Raw genomic sequence first — 15,615 nt, 5'->3', positions numbered from 1 at the left:
TGGGGTTGTGAGTGTGTTTATTTAAATAAATTAAAAAATCAAGGGGAAAATAGTCTTTTTAAATAAGATAGAAACCAAGCGTGTAACAAAAACAAACAATAGGGACCTTCTAAGTTAAAAAATAAGTTAGGGACCAAATATGTAAATTACCCTAAACCATAGGGACCATTCGTGTAATTTACTCAATGGAAATATATTATTATATTGCAATATTATATTATATATAGATATACGTGGTCATTTTAATGATTATTTCATAAAGCAATTATGAAATATATTGAATTTTAAAATAAATATAGGAATAATTCTTCCCATGACCCTTTTCGCTGATGACGATGCATCATGGTGCAACATGTCTGAATCGATTCCAAGTCCATATCAACTGCCACCATTGACAACAATAGTCAAATTTCCATGATCAACCTCTCCTTTGGAATTTTTCATATTCGGTGATTCCTTCTTCTACTCAATTTATTCTTCCGAACTTTCCTCGTCGGAATTTTGGCATTCTAGAGAGATTGAGTAAATATGGGGCATGGAAGTTCCAAATCAAGCTCCTCTGATGACTCTACAAACGGCGGTGGTTCCAATTCAAAATCACACACGTCGCGCCGCGAGAGAATCAAGACGAAGCTTCATCTTCACCGACATCGTGATCGTGATCGTGATCGTTCCGTTCGAACTAGTCGCGGTTCGCATTCTCAGCACCCAAAACTCAGCACTTTGGAGGATTTTGCCGGCATCGCTTTGGTCACTCTTATTTCTGTATGATTCTGATTGTATACTGTGATTATGCGCCTAATTTGTTGTTTATATAAATCACAATACGAATTTTCGACTGAAATTGTGTTTCAATTGTTTTGTAGGCGGAGATGAAATTTAAGGATAAGTGGCTTGCTTGTATTTCTATTGGAGAACAGACGTTTCGCACCGAAATTTCTGACCAGTTAAGCATCATTAACAACTTTCCAATTTTATGTTTTCGTGCTAATAAAACCAAAGTTTCTGCACACAATTCCAATGTAAAACACTTTAGATTTATTTTCTGGAATGTTCAGCTCAACGTCTTATTTTTATATTTAAACAATGTGCAGGACCAACAAGCCTACATGGAACTCTGTGAGTGAATTTTCTTACGTATAGCTTTGAATCATCATTACATGACTGTAGTTTGTTAAGACTTCCTTTCACAATCAAGAATCAACCCTTTATGAATCATTGAAGTTTAATAGTTCTTATGAATCATATCCCAAACAAGTTGACAAGATTCATTTGCATGTGTAATGTTCTTCATCTCCATTAAAGCTATAGCATGTGATAATCAAATGTTCAAGTTTCTCTCCATCTCCATTCAAAGGACTTAAAGAATATGATTTGGTTCCATTGGTTATGACACACTGCATTCAGTAACAATACATTTGGTATTTTACAGGAGATAAAGTTTCTTTTGGAAAAGAACGGGCCTCATGTTGCAAAAATATCTGTTTTTGAGGTTTGTAGCAACTGAACTTCATTCTATATATCAATTACTTTACATGAAAAGATTACAATGAAATGGATTCTTTGTTTTTATTTACTAGTTTCTATGGTTGTAGGACCATATATTATATATGATTTTGATATGTAGGACCATAACTATTCTATAATACAGATTTATCTACTTACTGTAACCTACTTTTCTTGAATGTTTAAACTTCATCATCTTCTTTTTTGTGTTGCAGACCAACAGACTACGCAAGAACAACCTCATTGGGCATTGTGAGGTAGATCTTTTTGAATTCCTTATTCGGGTAAGTTCTCTCTTGAAGAAGTGTATTTTGAGAGTTCAAAGAATACATATTTTGTATGACAAGATAAATAAAAAAAAATATGTGACTTCTGCTTACTAATTACTAATTCTGAGGACAGTAACTTCACTTTGCATTCATATTTTACAGGATTCAGATTCTGACAAAAAAGTGTTCGATGTAATGGATCCATCATCTTCAAATGTAGTGGTTGGCAACATATCACTTTCATGTTCTATTGAGGTTTGCTACAGTGACATATTTCATATCCTGTAAGAATGTTTTTGTTATTGTTAATGCATAGTAATTTGTGTATAACATCTAGTTTTTTTATTGGCAGGATCCAACTGAAACAGAGAAAAGTTTTGCAAGACGTATCTTATCCATTGTTGTATGTCTAAAACCATCTTTAAAAAGAAATGGAATCTTTATCTTTTACAAGATTTTAGCTTTAACTTTTTTGTAATATAGGATTACAATGGTGATGGGAAATTATCTTTCTCCGAATTCTCAGAATTAATAGATGCATTTGGCAATCAACAGGCTGCAAAAAAGGTTTGAATGTAAATCTTGTTAATCTATTCATTTCAGTTAATGGGTCTTTTGTTAATGAGTAGTTCAACTATTTTTCTTTCAGAAAGAGGAGCTGTTTAAGGCAGCTGATGAAAATGGAGATGGTGATGTCAGCATGGATGAACTGGCTATACTTTTAGCCATGCAACAAGAAAAGTATGTCACATAACATTATGATCCTTTTTTTTTGCTTGTTTTCCTTACATTTTATAAATTGTGAGTAACTTTTTGACATTTGATCTTGAAGGGAACCTCTGATTAATCGTTGTCCTGTTTGTGGAGAGCTTCTAGAAGTTTCTGATAAGCTGAACTCCATGATTCATATGTCACTATGTTTTGATGAAGGCACTGGAAACCAGGTTATGACTGGGGGATTCTTAACAGATAAACAAGCTTCCTTTGGGTGAGATACTTTTACTTTTACAAATTACAATCAATTTGTTTATATATTTAAAAGTAATAAATTATTTATGTTTTAATGATTCTTGTTTTCAAGGTGGATGTTTAAACTCTCTGAATGGGCCCATGTCTCATCCTATGATGCTGGCTTGAACTCTGGTTCAAATGCTTCACATATTGTGGTACACACACACACTCTCTCTCTCTCTCTCTCTCTAGTGTGTGTGTGTGTGTATTTTAAGTTCTTAACTAGAAATATGTTATTGGCACTTAGGTTTTTGACAGGAGGAAAAAGAGGCTTGTAGAGGAAATAATTGATGGAAAGATTGTATTATCAATGAGAGCTATTTATCAATCTAAAGTAGGGCTTGGAATTATGGACAAAGGTAATTTATTTACTTTTTATAATAAATCTTTATTTCATAAAGTTTTTAAATGCATGTCCAATGGGATTCAGGGGCAAAAGAATTATTGCAGAGCATATCAGAAAAACAGGGCAAGAAAATGAATTCAGCTGAATCTGCAAAAGATATACAACCATTTCTTAAATTCTTCAAGGTAACATAATCCTCTTTATTAATCATCCTTTTTTTTTTGTTGCACTAAGTTTTATATGTTATGGGTATATATTGTAGGATCAAATCAATATGACTGAAGTTAAATACCCTTTGGATCATTTTAAGGTAAGTCAAATTCAAACTTTATTCAAACAAGATCTAAATGAAAGAAATAGCAGTGTATTTTCAAATTTTCATTTATTTTTGTATTATAGCATCATGCTTTCATTTCTTTGTATTTCTAGTTTTTTTTAATTGGTAGATATTTCAAAGTACAATGGTGGAATAGGAAAAATGAAAGCAGGATGCTATGTGGGAACTTATGAACATGGAAGAGTAAATTCAGTAACAAATTTATTTATGCAGACATTTAATGAATTTTTCATAAGAGAGTTGAAACCTGGAGCAAGACCAATTGCTTATGTAGGACGTGATGACGTGGCAGTTTGTGCTGCTGATTGTCGTTTAATGGCATTTAAAACAGCTGAAGAAAGTCTCAGATTTTGGATCAAGGTATTACATATTTTGAAATCATTGTTATATTTCAATATTTCATACATTGATTGAATAATAACTCTTGTAAAACATTGATTGTCATCACTAATGGATTTATCGCTGTCTTTGAAAAAGAAAAGTAACGAATGTTTGCAAAATCAATACAATTTTGATTTTTTGTAAATTTTAGGGTAAAAAATTCTCCATCCGAGGTCTCCTTGGTAATTCACCATTCTCAGATACTTTCACTGGTGGAACTTTGGTGATATTTCGCCTCGCACCACAGGTGATATTTCATTTTATTTTGTCTTTTTTCTTTTGGGTTAAATGCAAGAAATAACAACATTTATAATAAATAAATAAATAAATAAATAAAAAGTTGAAGTGGTACAAATTCTGGCAGGATTATCATCGTTTCCATTTCCCAGTTTCTGGAAAGATTGAGCAGATTGTCGATATACCTGGATGCTTATATACGGTATATACAGATCCATTTATTTATTTTTTTTTTAAATTTTATTTCTTGTTCATATATCTTTGATTTTTACTATTTGTAGGTCAACCCCATTGCTGTAAATAGCAAGTATTGCAATGTCTTTACAGAAAACAAACGTGCTGTTTCTATTATATCAACTGCCGATTTTGGAAAGGTTTGTCATCTCACTTCTTTTATGATTATTCCTTGACTTAATGAAGAAAAAAACGACTTAATAGAAAAGTTAAATTTAGGTAGCATTTGTGGCAATTGGAGCAACAATGGTGGGTAGTATAACATTCACTAAAAAAACGGGAGATTATGTCCAGAAAGGAGACGAGGTTCAAATTTATTCAACTATACACGTAAATTTCCGTTTCTACCCTTGTTTGGTTTTTGATTCATACATCTTCCTGTTTATTTATGTTTATACAGTTTGGGTATTTCTCATTTGGTGGAAGCACAGTCATTTGTGTCTTTGAAAAGGTTAGATCATCTAATTTATAATAACTTGTTATAAATTTTAATCAAGTATTATGAGTATATTATATTATAAAAAAAGTAAAATTTTCAGGATTCAATAGCTTTAGACGAGGACCTTTTGGCTTATAGTGCAAGATCAATTGAAACCCTAGTTTCAGTTGGAATGCAATTGGGGGTATCTGTAAAGAAACGCACACAACTTCCATTGTCAACATCAAACGCCTCATTTTATGTTGAAACTGCATGATAAAAAATTTGTGTTTATGGAGAATCCCAAATTACCATTTGCTCCCCAAAATATTTTGTCAACTTCATTGTGTTTGGTGAACATTTAGACAAAAAGTTGCAACTTTTTGTCCTCGTTCTTGATCTCTTGTCTGTATAAAAGACGTAAATGTCCTCTAAATCATCATCATCATTAGGCTCATTAGGTTGGTGAGTGTCATACCAATACCAACTCCTTCGACATGTAAATTCTCATTCTCGTTGTAGCGGAAAATTGACCTCCCCTCATCTTCTAAAATCATATTATGCAATATGATACATGCGTACATTAAGCTACTTATTCGTTTGCGCTCCATAGATCGTGCCGGTACAGAGAGTATCTGCCAACGCCGCTTTAGGACACCAAATACATGCTCGATACCCTTCCTAGCAGATTTTTGTGTCGCCTTAAACTTTAATTTTTTTTAGCTTATATTAAACTTTAATTGTTTTTCATTATTCGGACATATGAACGATTTCACAAATACTGCTAATTCGGGATATATTTCATCAGTAAGGTAATACCCACGCTTGTATGACGTCCCATTTGCTACAAACGATACATCATACGATTTGTCAAGGTAGATGTCGTTGAATATCGGCGATTGGTCTAGAACAATGATGTTGTTGACGCCCAATGAACCAAAAAATACATGCCAAATCCAAAGGTCATACGACGTCACTGTTTTTAAAATTATTGTGGGCTACTTTTAATCACCCCGCGTAAACTGAGCATGCCATACATTAGGGCAGATTGCCCACCCCCAATGCATACAATCAACACTACCAAACATTCCAAGGAATTTATGCTTGTTTCCATGTGTTGTATATAATTGATGGATGTCGCTAATTGTAGGCTTACGCAAATAGCGACTACGATAAAGGATAATCACAAGTGTAGCAAACTTGTATAGACAATCCCATGTCATGCGCTCTGACATCCTCAGATACTAATCTCATGAGTCTGGTCTCATGCCGAATGCTAGTTGACGAATTGCAGTTGTATATTTTTGGATTGTGGAAAAACTTTTTTTTACTTCTTCCATCAACCCGCTGCTGAAAATATGGAAAACGATTTTGTATATCAACCATGCGTAAAAATAGTACCTTGTGCATCCAGAATCGACGCCTGAATTTTTCCGCGAACACTGCATCATCAGAAATGTAGTCGTTCACCAGTTGGTTGTGCCCAGCTTCACGACCCCTCCGTAGAGGAGGATTTCTTGTTTTTGGACGCGAACTTTCGCCTTCATTTCCTTCCAAATAAGCAAGTGTTGTGCGCATGACGTCACTGATAAACCCCGCTTCCCGAAATGTCAACGTATAGGACGAAGTGGAGGAAGAAGAAGACACTTTAAAATTTAGTTTTTGAAAATTATAGAGAGAATTTTGTTCTTGTTGGTGATTTAAAATTAAGAATTGAAATTTAATTTATAGGGAAATTAAAAACTAAATAAAAAAGAAAATAGCCAACAATTATTTCCAACGTTTCACATGCGGCAAAACCATAACCCACATCTTCCATGCCGTAGTTTTTTTTACCCTCGGTACGATTTTTACCGCATACCGCAGCTTACCGCGGTATGCGATGAGTGGTGCACCGTCCAACCTTAGAATGTTTATGAAGAAAACCCAAATTACCATTTGTTCAAATATTTTGCCATATTTATCGAATAATCATTGAAAATACCCCAAAATGTTTGTTAGTCTTGCTAAAAAACTAACAAAACCAAGTTAAAAAAACATGATAACGATCTATATTGAGGTAGACCAACTCATGCCTTACTTGATAACTTTGGTGATTAAAATTTGAAAATCAATATAAGTCTACCTATTACATTACTCGGTCGATATATATACAACAACTAACTTGTGTGAAATACCAAAACTGCCCCTTCTAGGTCTAACACAACGATTTAGTTTGTCACTCCTGATTTCTCTTTCACACGTTCATCCATGGCGTCTAAATCCTTTTGTGAAATCTTGTCGACTTCTGGATACTCGGCATTCTTTGCGTTGCTAGCAGTTTTGCACCAATAATAAAACATGTCGAGTTCCTCGTATTGTTTTGACACTCGTCGGAAAATACCGTAGACCTTCACGGAATGTGACACATTGAGATCATCGATCTCGAATTTGTCTTTCAAGACACCCATGATTTCTACAATGTCTTTATAAAGTTGGAAGCTTTGTATTAGAACCGGGTATAGAGCTAGAAGCACCAACCTTTGAATCCTTGCTCCACCTATCGGCCAAGAAAATATAAGTTATCCAACCGGTTGGAATGATATTAAGAAGAAAGAAATCAATGAGGTTGCATTTGTTACACAGGACAATACGAGACTAGATAATCTCATTAAGGCGATTCTTTGTTAAGACAAAAAATTTCAGCTTTTTATGATAATGATAAAAGGGCATGTATGTCTTTTTTGTTTCTTAAGTGAGAAATGGGCGGGAAAATATAACCTGCAGGGCGGCAAGCGAGAAAGCGGTCAAGTAATTGCATCAAATGATTAACCCGAGCAAAGAGCTGATCCATGGTCATTTCACGAACAGGTACAGTCACAGCTGCAGATAACGTAAGCTCTCCTCCCTCTTGCACATACGAACACGAACCATGTCTTCCGATCCTCCCTTGCATCTCAAACTCAATTTGCTGATCCAGATCATGCGATCGCGATCCATGCTTTCCTTTCCTCCCTTGAATCATAAACTCATGTTGCTCAAGATCTTGCGAGAATTCACGTATTCCTTTCTTCCCTTCCATCTTATACTCCAGTTGTTCATCCAAAAACAAAGCATACGCTCGAACAAACGCCGCGTAATCCCACGTACTCGATTTCAGAGCATCCCTAAAATCCGACATGTTCAATAGCCGAGTCCCCCGCCGTGTCGCGAAGAACACCTCCTGCTCGTACGCCGGACCACCGTCGTGGAGGAGTCGTTGAACCAACATTAGCGTTTTTAAAGCCACGATCCAGTTTCTGGTTTTGCTGAGACGACGAGATATGGTGTTGACGCATGATGCGACGTAGAGAGGCGAATCGGTTGTTAGGGTTAAGATTTCGACCATGAGATGCTCGTCGGGGGGGTTTTCGTCGTGCGATGTGGCCTTGAGAATTGCGACATCGAGATCGGCTAATGACGCTTTGTGACCGTGTTTGGCTAGCCGGATACTGGTTTGATCCTTCACTGCTTTGATTGCTTTACCGAATCTACCCATCGATTTCTGATTAATTAACCTGAAATTTGAAAATTAAGTTATCAACAAGATGATCATCATCAATGGCAATGCACACAGAATACATGCTTTTTTTACCTTTTGCAATTTTGACCCAAGAATGAAGAAGGGGTCAAGTTTTTGACTTTCTTGTTGTCAGCAGCATGGGAGAATAAGAAAGGAAAAGAAGATTTGTTGTGTGGAGATTGTTTTATGCCTTCTTTCTCCCTTTCTTTCTTATGTCTTTTTTCTTTCTTTCACTCTTTTCCTACACTATTTTCCCCTTAATTGATTCGGGTTTTGGTGATTAGATGCCATACATCTTTCAACATTTTAGCAATTGAATGGGGAAATATAGTGGAAGTTAAGGACCCAAGTGGCATCTCCTTCTTCGCATCTTTCTCTCTCTTTCTATATATAGAAATACGCAATTTTACACAAACACAAAGTTATTTTACATTCTTCATCTTTCTTATATCATTGTCAACCCTTATTACTTGATTCCTTCTTCCGAAACTTCCGTTAATAGTATATACTGAAAGTTTGCTTTAAATTTTAGATTTAATTTTGTTAGATGATCCCGCTCATTAATTAACATATAAATTAATGGGCTTCGCATGATCATTTGGTGCATGGTTTTCGTTTGTTTCTTCCATATTTTGTTACGTGCACATAAATCCATCTATCAAAGTATGTTTATTCTCGAGTTAACAAATAAGGCTACGGGGGTTGGTCATCACCAACCCACCGAAAAAGTGGTGTCAGCTCTGCGCCACATCACCTCCACCACCAACCCAATACACCTAGGAAATTGTCACCACTAACAATATTCATTTTTTTTATTTTAAAACATTAGATTAAGTAAAAAAAACATTATTATAAACTTAAGTAATCATTTTACTAATTAAAAAAATCAAATAAGCATCTTATTAATTTTTAAAATTAAATAAATATAATTAATTATATATAGTTAAGGGTTTAACATAATTCACAATAAAAGTGAAAGAGTATAACAGGATTAAATGACAGAATCTCAGGGACCAAATATGTAAGTTGAATTAAATCATATAAAATGTCCACCGGTTTTTCTTCTTCACCCGACTTCTGTAAAACGGGTCCATCATTTTCTTCTTATTTTTTTTCTTCTAACTCGTTGTATTAAAAAGAAAAACCAACGAAATTAACGGTCAAAAAAGCATCAACCAATCACTTCCTCCGTCTTTTCTCGTCTCCGTGAAAACGCAAAGCCCAACCCACCGGGGTGGGGACGGTGTTCACGTGTGGAGAGAGGCTCTACGTAAGCATCTCACGTGTGGAGCTCCCTCCACTCCGGGTAGCCTAATAATTTAAATGAATTACACCACATATTAGGTAAACTAAAATGATACTATCAAATATCCCAACTTATCTTTTTCTCATCCCGAGAAAAACTCGACAAAGTCACCAACTTCCATTATTTTTCTTAAACCTCATTTACTTTGACAATGAATACAATCTATTTTTCAAACATGTATCTAAAACTTCCTAAAAAGTAAGTTTGCCATTGCCGTTGTTCAGGGTCTCCCAAAGAATCCTCAAGTTTGTGCGATTAGCATTTTTACTAGGGGTGGCAAATCGGGCTATCGTATCGTGTTTTTGTCTGACACGACACGACAAGGTTTAATGTAACATGAACACGACACGACACGATCTCGTGTTTTTTAACTAACATGAAATAAAAATTATATGTATTTAATTAATATTTACTCATACATAACACGAAAAACACGACAAACACGACAAAAAATGTTAAATCGTGTCAATTTCGTGTCAAATTTTGAACACGAACACGACACGACACGACGTCGTGTTTTTTACACCTGACACGAACACGAATTTCAATTTCGTTTCGTGTCGTGTATTTTTATCGTGTCGTGTCATCAATTGCCACCCCTACCCTTACCTTTACACAGTCACTATTTTACATTTGTATAATGTTTGATCATGAAATAATGAGGGGTTGGATTGTGAGCAATTTTTTTTTCTTTTGAAACGTTGTGTGATTTTATTATTTGATGATACCCTCATTCCTTGAGGTCGAGACTTCAAATCTCATCGTGGACATAGGCAGTGGAGGATCCAATGGGCGAGTTCGGCATGTAGCGTTTTGGAGCGCTCTAGCGTTTGACAACACTCCCTGTTTTTAACAGAAAAGCCTCGTTTGACACTACAAGCTTCTAGCGTTTAGTTGAAACAAAACGCTCCAAATCTAAATGTTATTTTATGTAACGTTTAACAAAACGCTACAAGCTACAAGCTACCCGCTACCAGTTGGTTTTGTCGAACATGCCTAATGTATATGAAGTGGGGTGTATGGTCCTACTTGGATGTGGGCCTCACCAGATGTATATATATAATTTTTCTCTTTTTTTTTTGTTAAACATTGTGGCCCCCATTATATGACAGTCGGTCCCTACATAAATTTTTTGAAAGAAATGATTTCTTTCTTTCTTGAGGCGGATGTAGTTGGACAATGAGAGTGCTACTGCTGAAGGGTTTTGAGCACTATAACAACGTTAAGATGCACATACAAACCTAGATGTTTTGGATCTAAATTTTCTCTAGTTATAGATGTAAACAATTTTTTCTAAAGCATGAAGCCTAATCTAGCATACAACATGACATATGAATTATAAAACTAGTTATAGAATGACCTCTTGTTGTAACTTGATGTGTTTGGCCTTTAAGAAACTTAGCACCCCAAGTGTGATGCCACAAATGGTTCACAAAACACCACCAACAATTTGGAGAACTTGAGAGAGATTACCTAGGACTCAAAATCGACTCTATGAACTCTAAGACCATAATGGTACCGATCTTAGGTCATATGGGATCATATATATAGTGTAGGAATCCAAGAGTCGTGGGTAAACCCTAATCCATACACTTTGGGTCATGATCCATATCTTATGTGGGCAAACACTTCATGGAATTTACATAAACTTAGCCCATCATGGATCAATAGCCCAAACTATATATATATATATATATATATATATATATATATATATATATATATATATATATATATATGGTTAGGTTATTTTGTTTTCACTATCTATTGTGTGCATGTATGACTGATTCTGGACCAATCATTTTAGTTATTTTAAGAAAGTAATTAATACATATTACATGTTGAAGACATAATAGGTATTAATTACATCTTCAACATTTAATAGGCATTAATTAATTTCTTAAAATAACTAGAATGATTGGTCCAGAATCAATCATACAGGCACACAATAGATAATGAAAACATTTGAACCTTACTCTCTCTCTCTCTCTCTCTCTCTATATATATATATATATATATATATATATATATATATATATATATATATATATATCTTTGATTTACATAATCAGTCACCGTTAAATAATATGATTTCATATTAATATATTATACTTGTAATATATTAATAAATCATAAATAACATTTCCCTCAGATATTCATCCTATCAGATTATTCTGGTAAATGCAATCCAAAATGGATCATACAACTCTTGGGTCAAATACATACAAATTATAGTTATGGACTTAGATACCTTATCCAACAGCTGCATCCTTTTGATTATTATTAGAGTTTCTGGTATACCGACGGCGAAGAGGTTCATGGTCTACATGGCCACAAGCGTTGTCTGTGCACAACAACCCAACCTATCGTGGTCGGGCGTTTTCGTTGTGGTTCGTGGCAGGGAGGACGCAAGACAACGACCAACGAGAGAACGGGTATCTCTCAGCCTTCTGCTTCTTCCCCTTCTCTCTTTCTCTTCGTTCATCTCTCCTTAGTCATGATGGGTATACCACAGTTGGTTCGTGATGGCTAGGTGGTTTGTGGTCCGTGAGAAGCATTACATATGACCTTAAGTCATCCATAATACCCACCACTAACTATTATAGTGGTGGACCACTATATGGGTGCGTGCCAACTCATCACCACATTCGACCACTAAAAGGTTGGGATATCTACCACTATATCCCTTTTACTTTTTTATTATAAAAATGTAGAGAGAGGTAGAAAGATAGAGAGAAATATAAAGAGAGAAAATGATTGGGTGTGGTGGTTTGTTCTCCTCACTATAAATGAGCACGAAAATGTTCCACCACTAATATGGGATGGTGTTTACATCCGTGATTAGTGACTACGTAGACCACGAAACCTCTCGTGATAACCATTTCAGACGGTTTTATTAAATGTTAAACTCCTATGCTACCTAATTTTGTACCTTTTGTTTTCTAAAATGTACCTTACGTTTTCTAACATGTACCTTACGGATTGCTTTTCTTTTACTTACTATGGAAGCCCATACAAATCAAAAGTGAGAACTAAGCATGATATTAGTTGTGGCTTATATGTTCTTAAATATAACAAAATCAAACATCGCATTGAGTCTCAAAATTGGACTTTGATACACAAAAGTAACTCTATAAGTACCTCATATCATTTATTTTCATAATCTTTTCTAAACAAATTGCAATGTATTTACCGGTCAAACGGTCAACTATACACCAATCAAGTGTGCATCCGATTTAACTTTCAAGCTGGATCACTAGACATAGGTAAATGATTATTTTTACCAATAATTGGGTCACCTGACATTTTTCTTTGTTTCACTTCTATGTTACTGTTAGAATTGCCACAATAGAGAAAAATTGTCAAAATTATATGGTTTTAGTAAAAATTTTGTATTAAGCATTGACATTAAAAATTTCACTAAAACCATTAATCTCGGACAATTTTTTCTATTGTGAGCATGTTAAAATTGTACATATAAAAAAATTGTCAAACTTCGTTGGCTTTCATGAACCATTTTAATTCACATCGGACAAACCACAAAAATAGCCAAAATTTTATGGCAACAATTTCGTAAAATAATAATATCCAAAACTTATGCATAGCTACAAATAACATAACAACCTAACAAAATAACAAAAGTTACAAACGAACATCACCTCATAATCCTACACATATTTCCCCCTATATTTCTTCTTAGGATCCTTCCCACTTTTACTATCCACCTCATCAAATCCCACAAAATCCGGATCAAAAACCGCAGAGTGAAGATTCCCTTCCTCCATCCACTTCACATGATTCTCCCTAAACTCCAAATGCTGCACCCTCGCAGCCTCTTCAATCTCATCCGTATACGCTCCAATCTTCACCATTGTCAATAATACCCTGCTATACCGATAACTCAAAATCTGTTCACAGCTTGCAACCAACTTAAAGCAAGGGTGTTTTGGGAAATCAACATCCAAGGTATCATTGTTGTCTCTTAGAACTGGATAGAAGTACACGAGCCTGCCACCTGTCACGAGCATTTTCGCCGCTAGGTCAAGGAGGTCGTGGACACATTCCGCTAAGCTGTAGGCGGCGGTTGATGGGATGTGGCCGGATCTTAAGTTGTCCGGTACGGTGTAGGGGTCCACCGTCCCTTTTAGAAGCTTCCGGCCACCGGATTTTCTGCCGCCCGCCCGGACCCCGTATGGTGGATCGCAGATTATCGCATCAAAGATCTAATGGAAGAAAGGATTGAATGATTATGACATTTTTATAATATCATTTTCGCAACCATATATATGATATAGGACATTTATAAAACCAAAAAAAAAAAAAAAAAAAAAAAGAGCTGATGGCATTTCTGTAATAAAAGACATTGTTATTGTTACCTCTTTTAACCCAGGTCGCCAAGGAGGAAGGTTATTATCTGCTCTCAACAGCGAAACTGGCATTTGCAATCCATACTGTTAAATCAAATATCATCACCAAATTCAAAATTGTTAAACATTATATTTTTTTTAATTGGTAATAAAGAAAAATTATATAAGTTAAGAAATTTAAATTTACCTGTTTAAAGTTACTCCAGACATTGCAATCTGGGCCACGCCCATCACGCACGACCCGAATATCAATATCTGCTCCCTGAATATTTTAAATTAGAAAAAAAAAAACATTTTCAATGCAAAAAGTTTCGATCAAAATTCACACACCATTGTCATGGCTCCAAAATGAGCTGCAGCAACAAGAATACTTCCAGTACCAACAAAAGGATCATAAACAAGCTTCCCAGGCATGGCTTGTGCTTGATTAGCCATCAAAAAAGCTACTTCAGCATCCATGGCAGTGGGCCCAAGATAAGTACGGCTTTTCAACTGATATGTGGGCAAAAGCTTCCTATCAGCAGCACCAACTTCTCGCCCAAAAAAGATTCTTTTGTCAACAATTGGTGGAAGCCCATTGTTGGATTCGTAATCATCGGTTTCAATTAGCCAAAATTTATGCTCTGGGTTACGTAAATCAACTCGACCCTGGAAATTTGATCATTTCAGTTTCTGATATGAAGAAGAAAGATATTAAAAATTGATTACCTTAAAGGGGATGTAGGACATTCCCTGAATGCGAGATGTTTGATCCTTGAAGCTTATGGCTTTTCCGAAGCTATCTACTATGATCCTAAAAGTGCTATCTGGAGTTAGGTATGGTAGCTTTCGATCTTCTGGATAACTGTTTATTGCTTCTTTGAGTTCTTCATATGAAGATCCCTCTCCCCAAATCTCATAAACTCCTTTCACAAGAATACCTGCATATAATCCAAATTGAAATTAGAGCTTCGGTAAAGACAAATGAATGATAATTTGTAGAAAAGTGAAGAGGACAAACTTCGATTGGCGATGTTGCGGGCGATATCCTCAGAAGGAAGATTAACGAAGTGGAAAGGAGAATCGGGATGGTGATGCTGAGGTAGCTTCCATTCAAGCGAATGTGAACTGCTTGGATCATCGTCGAATGCACCAAAGAGATCAGCTAGAGATTCGAATTCGGGTTTCCTGTAGTCTAATAATCTGTGGTAAAAGACACAGAGATACCACATTCTTTTGCTGCTTTTTTCCTTGATTTTCTCTCCTGTGTGATTGTTTGTAAAAAAATTGAGGATGACAGAGAGAGTGGTGAAAAGGTAGCAGAAACCCTAAAATGGAAGAGTTGGAGGCGGAGAAGGGAGGGAACGCTGTCCTCACGAATCAAAGGGTTTATGTGCGCAGTCCGTTAAACCCCCCAAAAAGGGTTACAATTTATTTATTTATTTATAAAACTGTTAAATTTAATTTAAAATATAATATATACATAAAATTTTGTTTCACAAATTTTGTAAAATTATTAAAACCCAAGTTAACGGGTGATCATCAAAACAAGATACTCGTCCTATGAATCGGAACGGTCCTTGCAATTTTGGAATTGGAATTGATGTCTATGGGATTGTCGATCGGTTTCGGTCTCATAAATTAAGAATAGATTGTTATATGGTAATCCAAAACTAGTCCGAA

General features: G+C 35.4%; 3 protein-coding genes across 4 annotated transcripts; 1 reads left to right on the top strand and 2 right to left on the bottom strand.

The window, feature by feature from the left end:
* The first annotated feature begins 340 nt into the window (after positions 1–340).
* On the top strand, positions 341–5,040 carry LOC111899003 (phosphatidylserine decarboxylase proenzyme 2). Its single transcript, XM_023894879.3, has 21 exons — positions 341–765; positions 867–946; positions 1,095–1,119; positions 1,433–1,492; positions 1,722–1,790; positions 1,938–2,030; positions 2,128–2,178; positions 2,259–2,342; positions 2,425–2,516; positions 2,608–2,763; positions 2,857–2,941; positions 3,034–3,145; positions 3,217–3,317; positions 3,395–3,442; positions 3,683–3,829; positions 4,002–4,097; positions 4,215–4,289; positions 4,369–4,461; positions 4,541–4,627; positions 4,722–4,772; positions 4,861–5,040. Exons 1-21 carry the CDS (start codon positions 529–531, stop codon positions 5,014–5,016), a joined length of 1,998 nt encoding a protein of 665 aa, XP_023750647.1. The 5' UTR covers positions 341–528; the 3' UTR covers positions 5,017–5,040.
* Positions 5,041–6,791: 1,751 nt separating this feature from the next.
* LOC111899076 (putative clathrin assembly protein At1g03050) lies at positions 6,792–8,765 on the bottom strand. 2 transcript variants are annotated; one of them, XM_023894963.3, is made up of 3 exons: positions 8,353–8,765; positions 7,500–8,275; positions 6,792–7,278 (listed from the first exon to the last, which is right to left on the bottom strand). In XM_023894963.3, exons 2-3 carry the CDS (start codon positions 8,254–8,256, stop codon positions 6,950–6,952), a joined length of 1,086 nt encoding a protein of 361 aa, XP_023750731.1. In that variant the 5' UTR covers positions 8,257–8,275; positions 8,353–8,765; the 3' UTR covers positions 6,792–6,949. The 2 variants fall into 2 exon arrangements, with proteins under 2 accessions (XP_023750731.1, XP_042754090.1); XM_042898156.2 differs by having other exon boundaries at positions 7,500–8,765.
* Positions 8,766–13,132: 4,367 nt separating this feature from the next.
* On the bottom strand, positions 13,133–15,341 carry LOC111899004 (uncharacterized). The gene is made up of 6 exons (XM_023894880.3): positions 14,954–15,341; positions 14,662–14,873; positions 14,284–14,601; positions 14,141–14,215; positions 13,963–14,037; positions 13,133–13,809 (listed from the first exon to the last, which is right to left on the bottom strand). Exons 1-6 carry the CDS (start codon positions 15,162–15,164, stop codon positions 13,255–13,257), a joined length of 1,446 nt encoding a protein of 481 aa, XP_023750648.1. The 5' UTR covers positions 15,165–15,341; the 3' UTR covers positions 13,133–13,254.
* Between the last annotated feature and the right edge of the window lie 274 nt (positions 15,342–15,615).

This window comes from Lactuca sativa, chromosome 9 (genome assembly GCF_002870075.4).
Source record: "Lactuca sativa cultivar Salinas chromosome 9, Lsat_Salinas_v11, whole genome shotgun sequence".
Lineage (NCBI taxonomy): Eukaryota > Viridiplantae > Streptophyta > Magnoliopsida > Asterales > Asteraceae > Lactuca > Lactuca sativa.
This window is presented reverse-complemented; position numbering and strand designations above follow the sequence as displayed.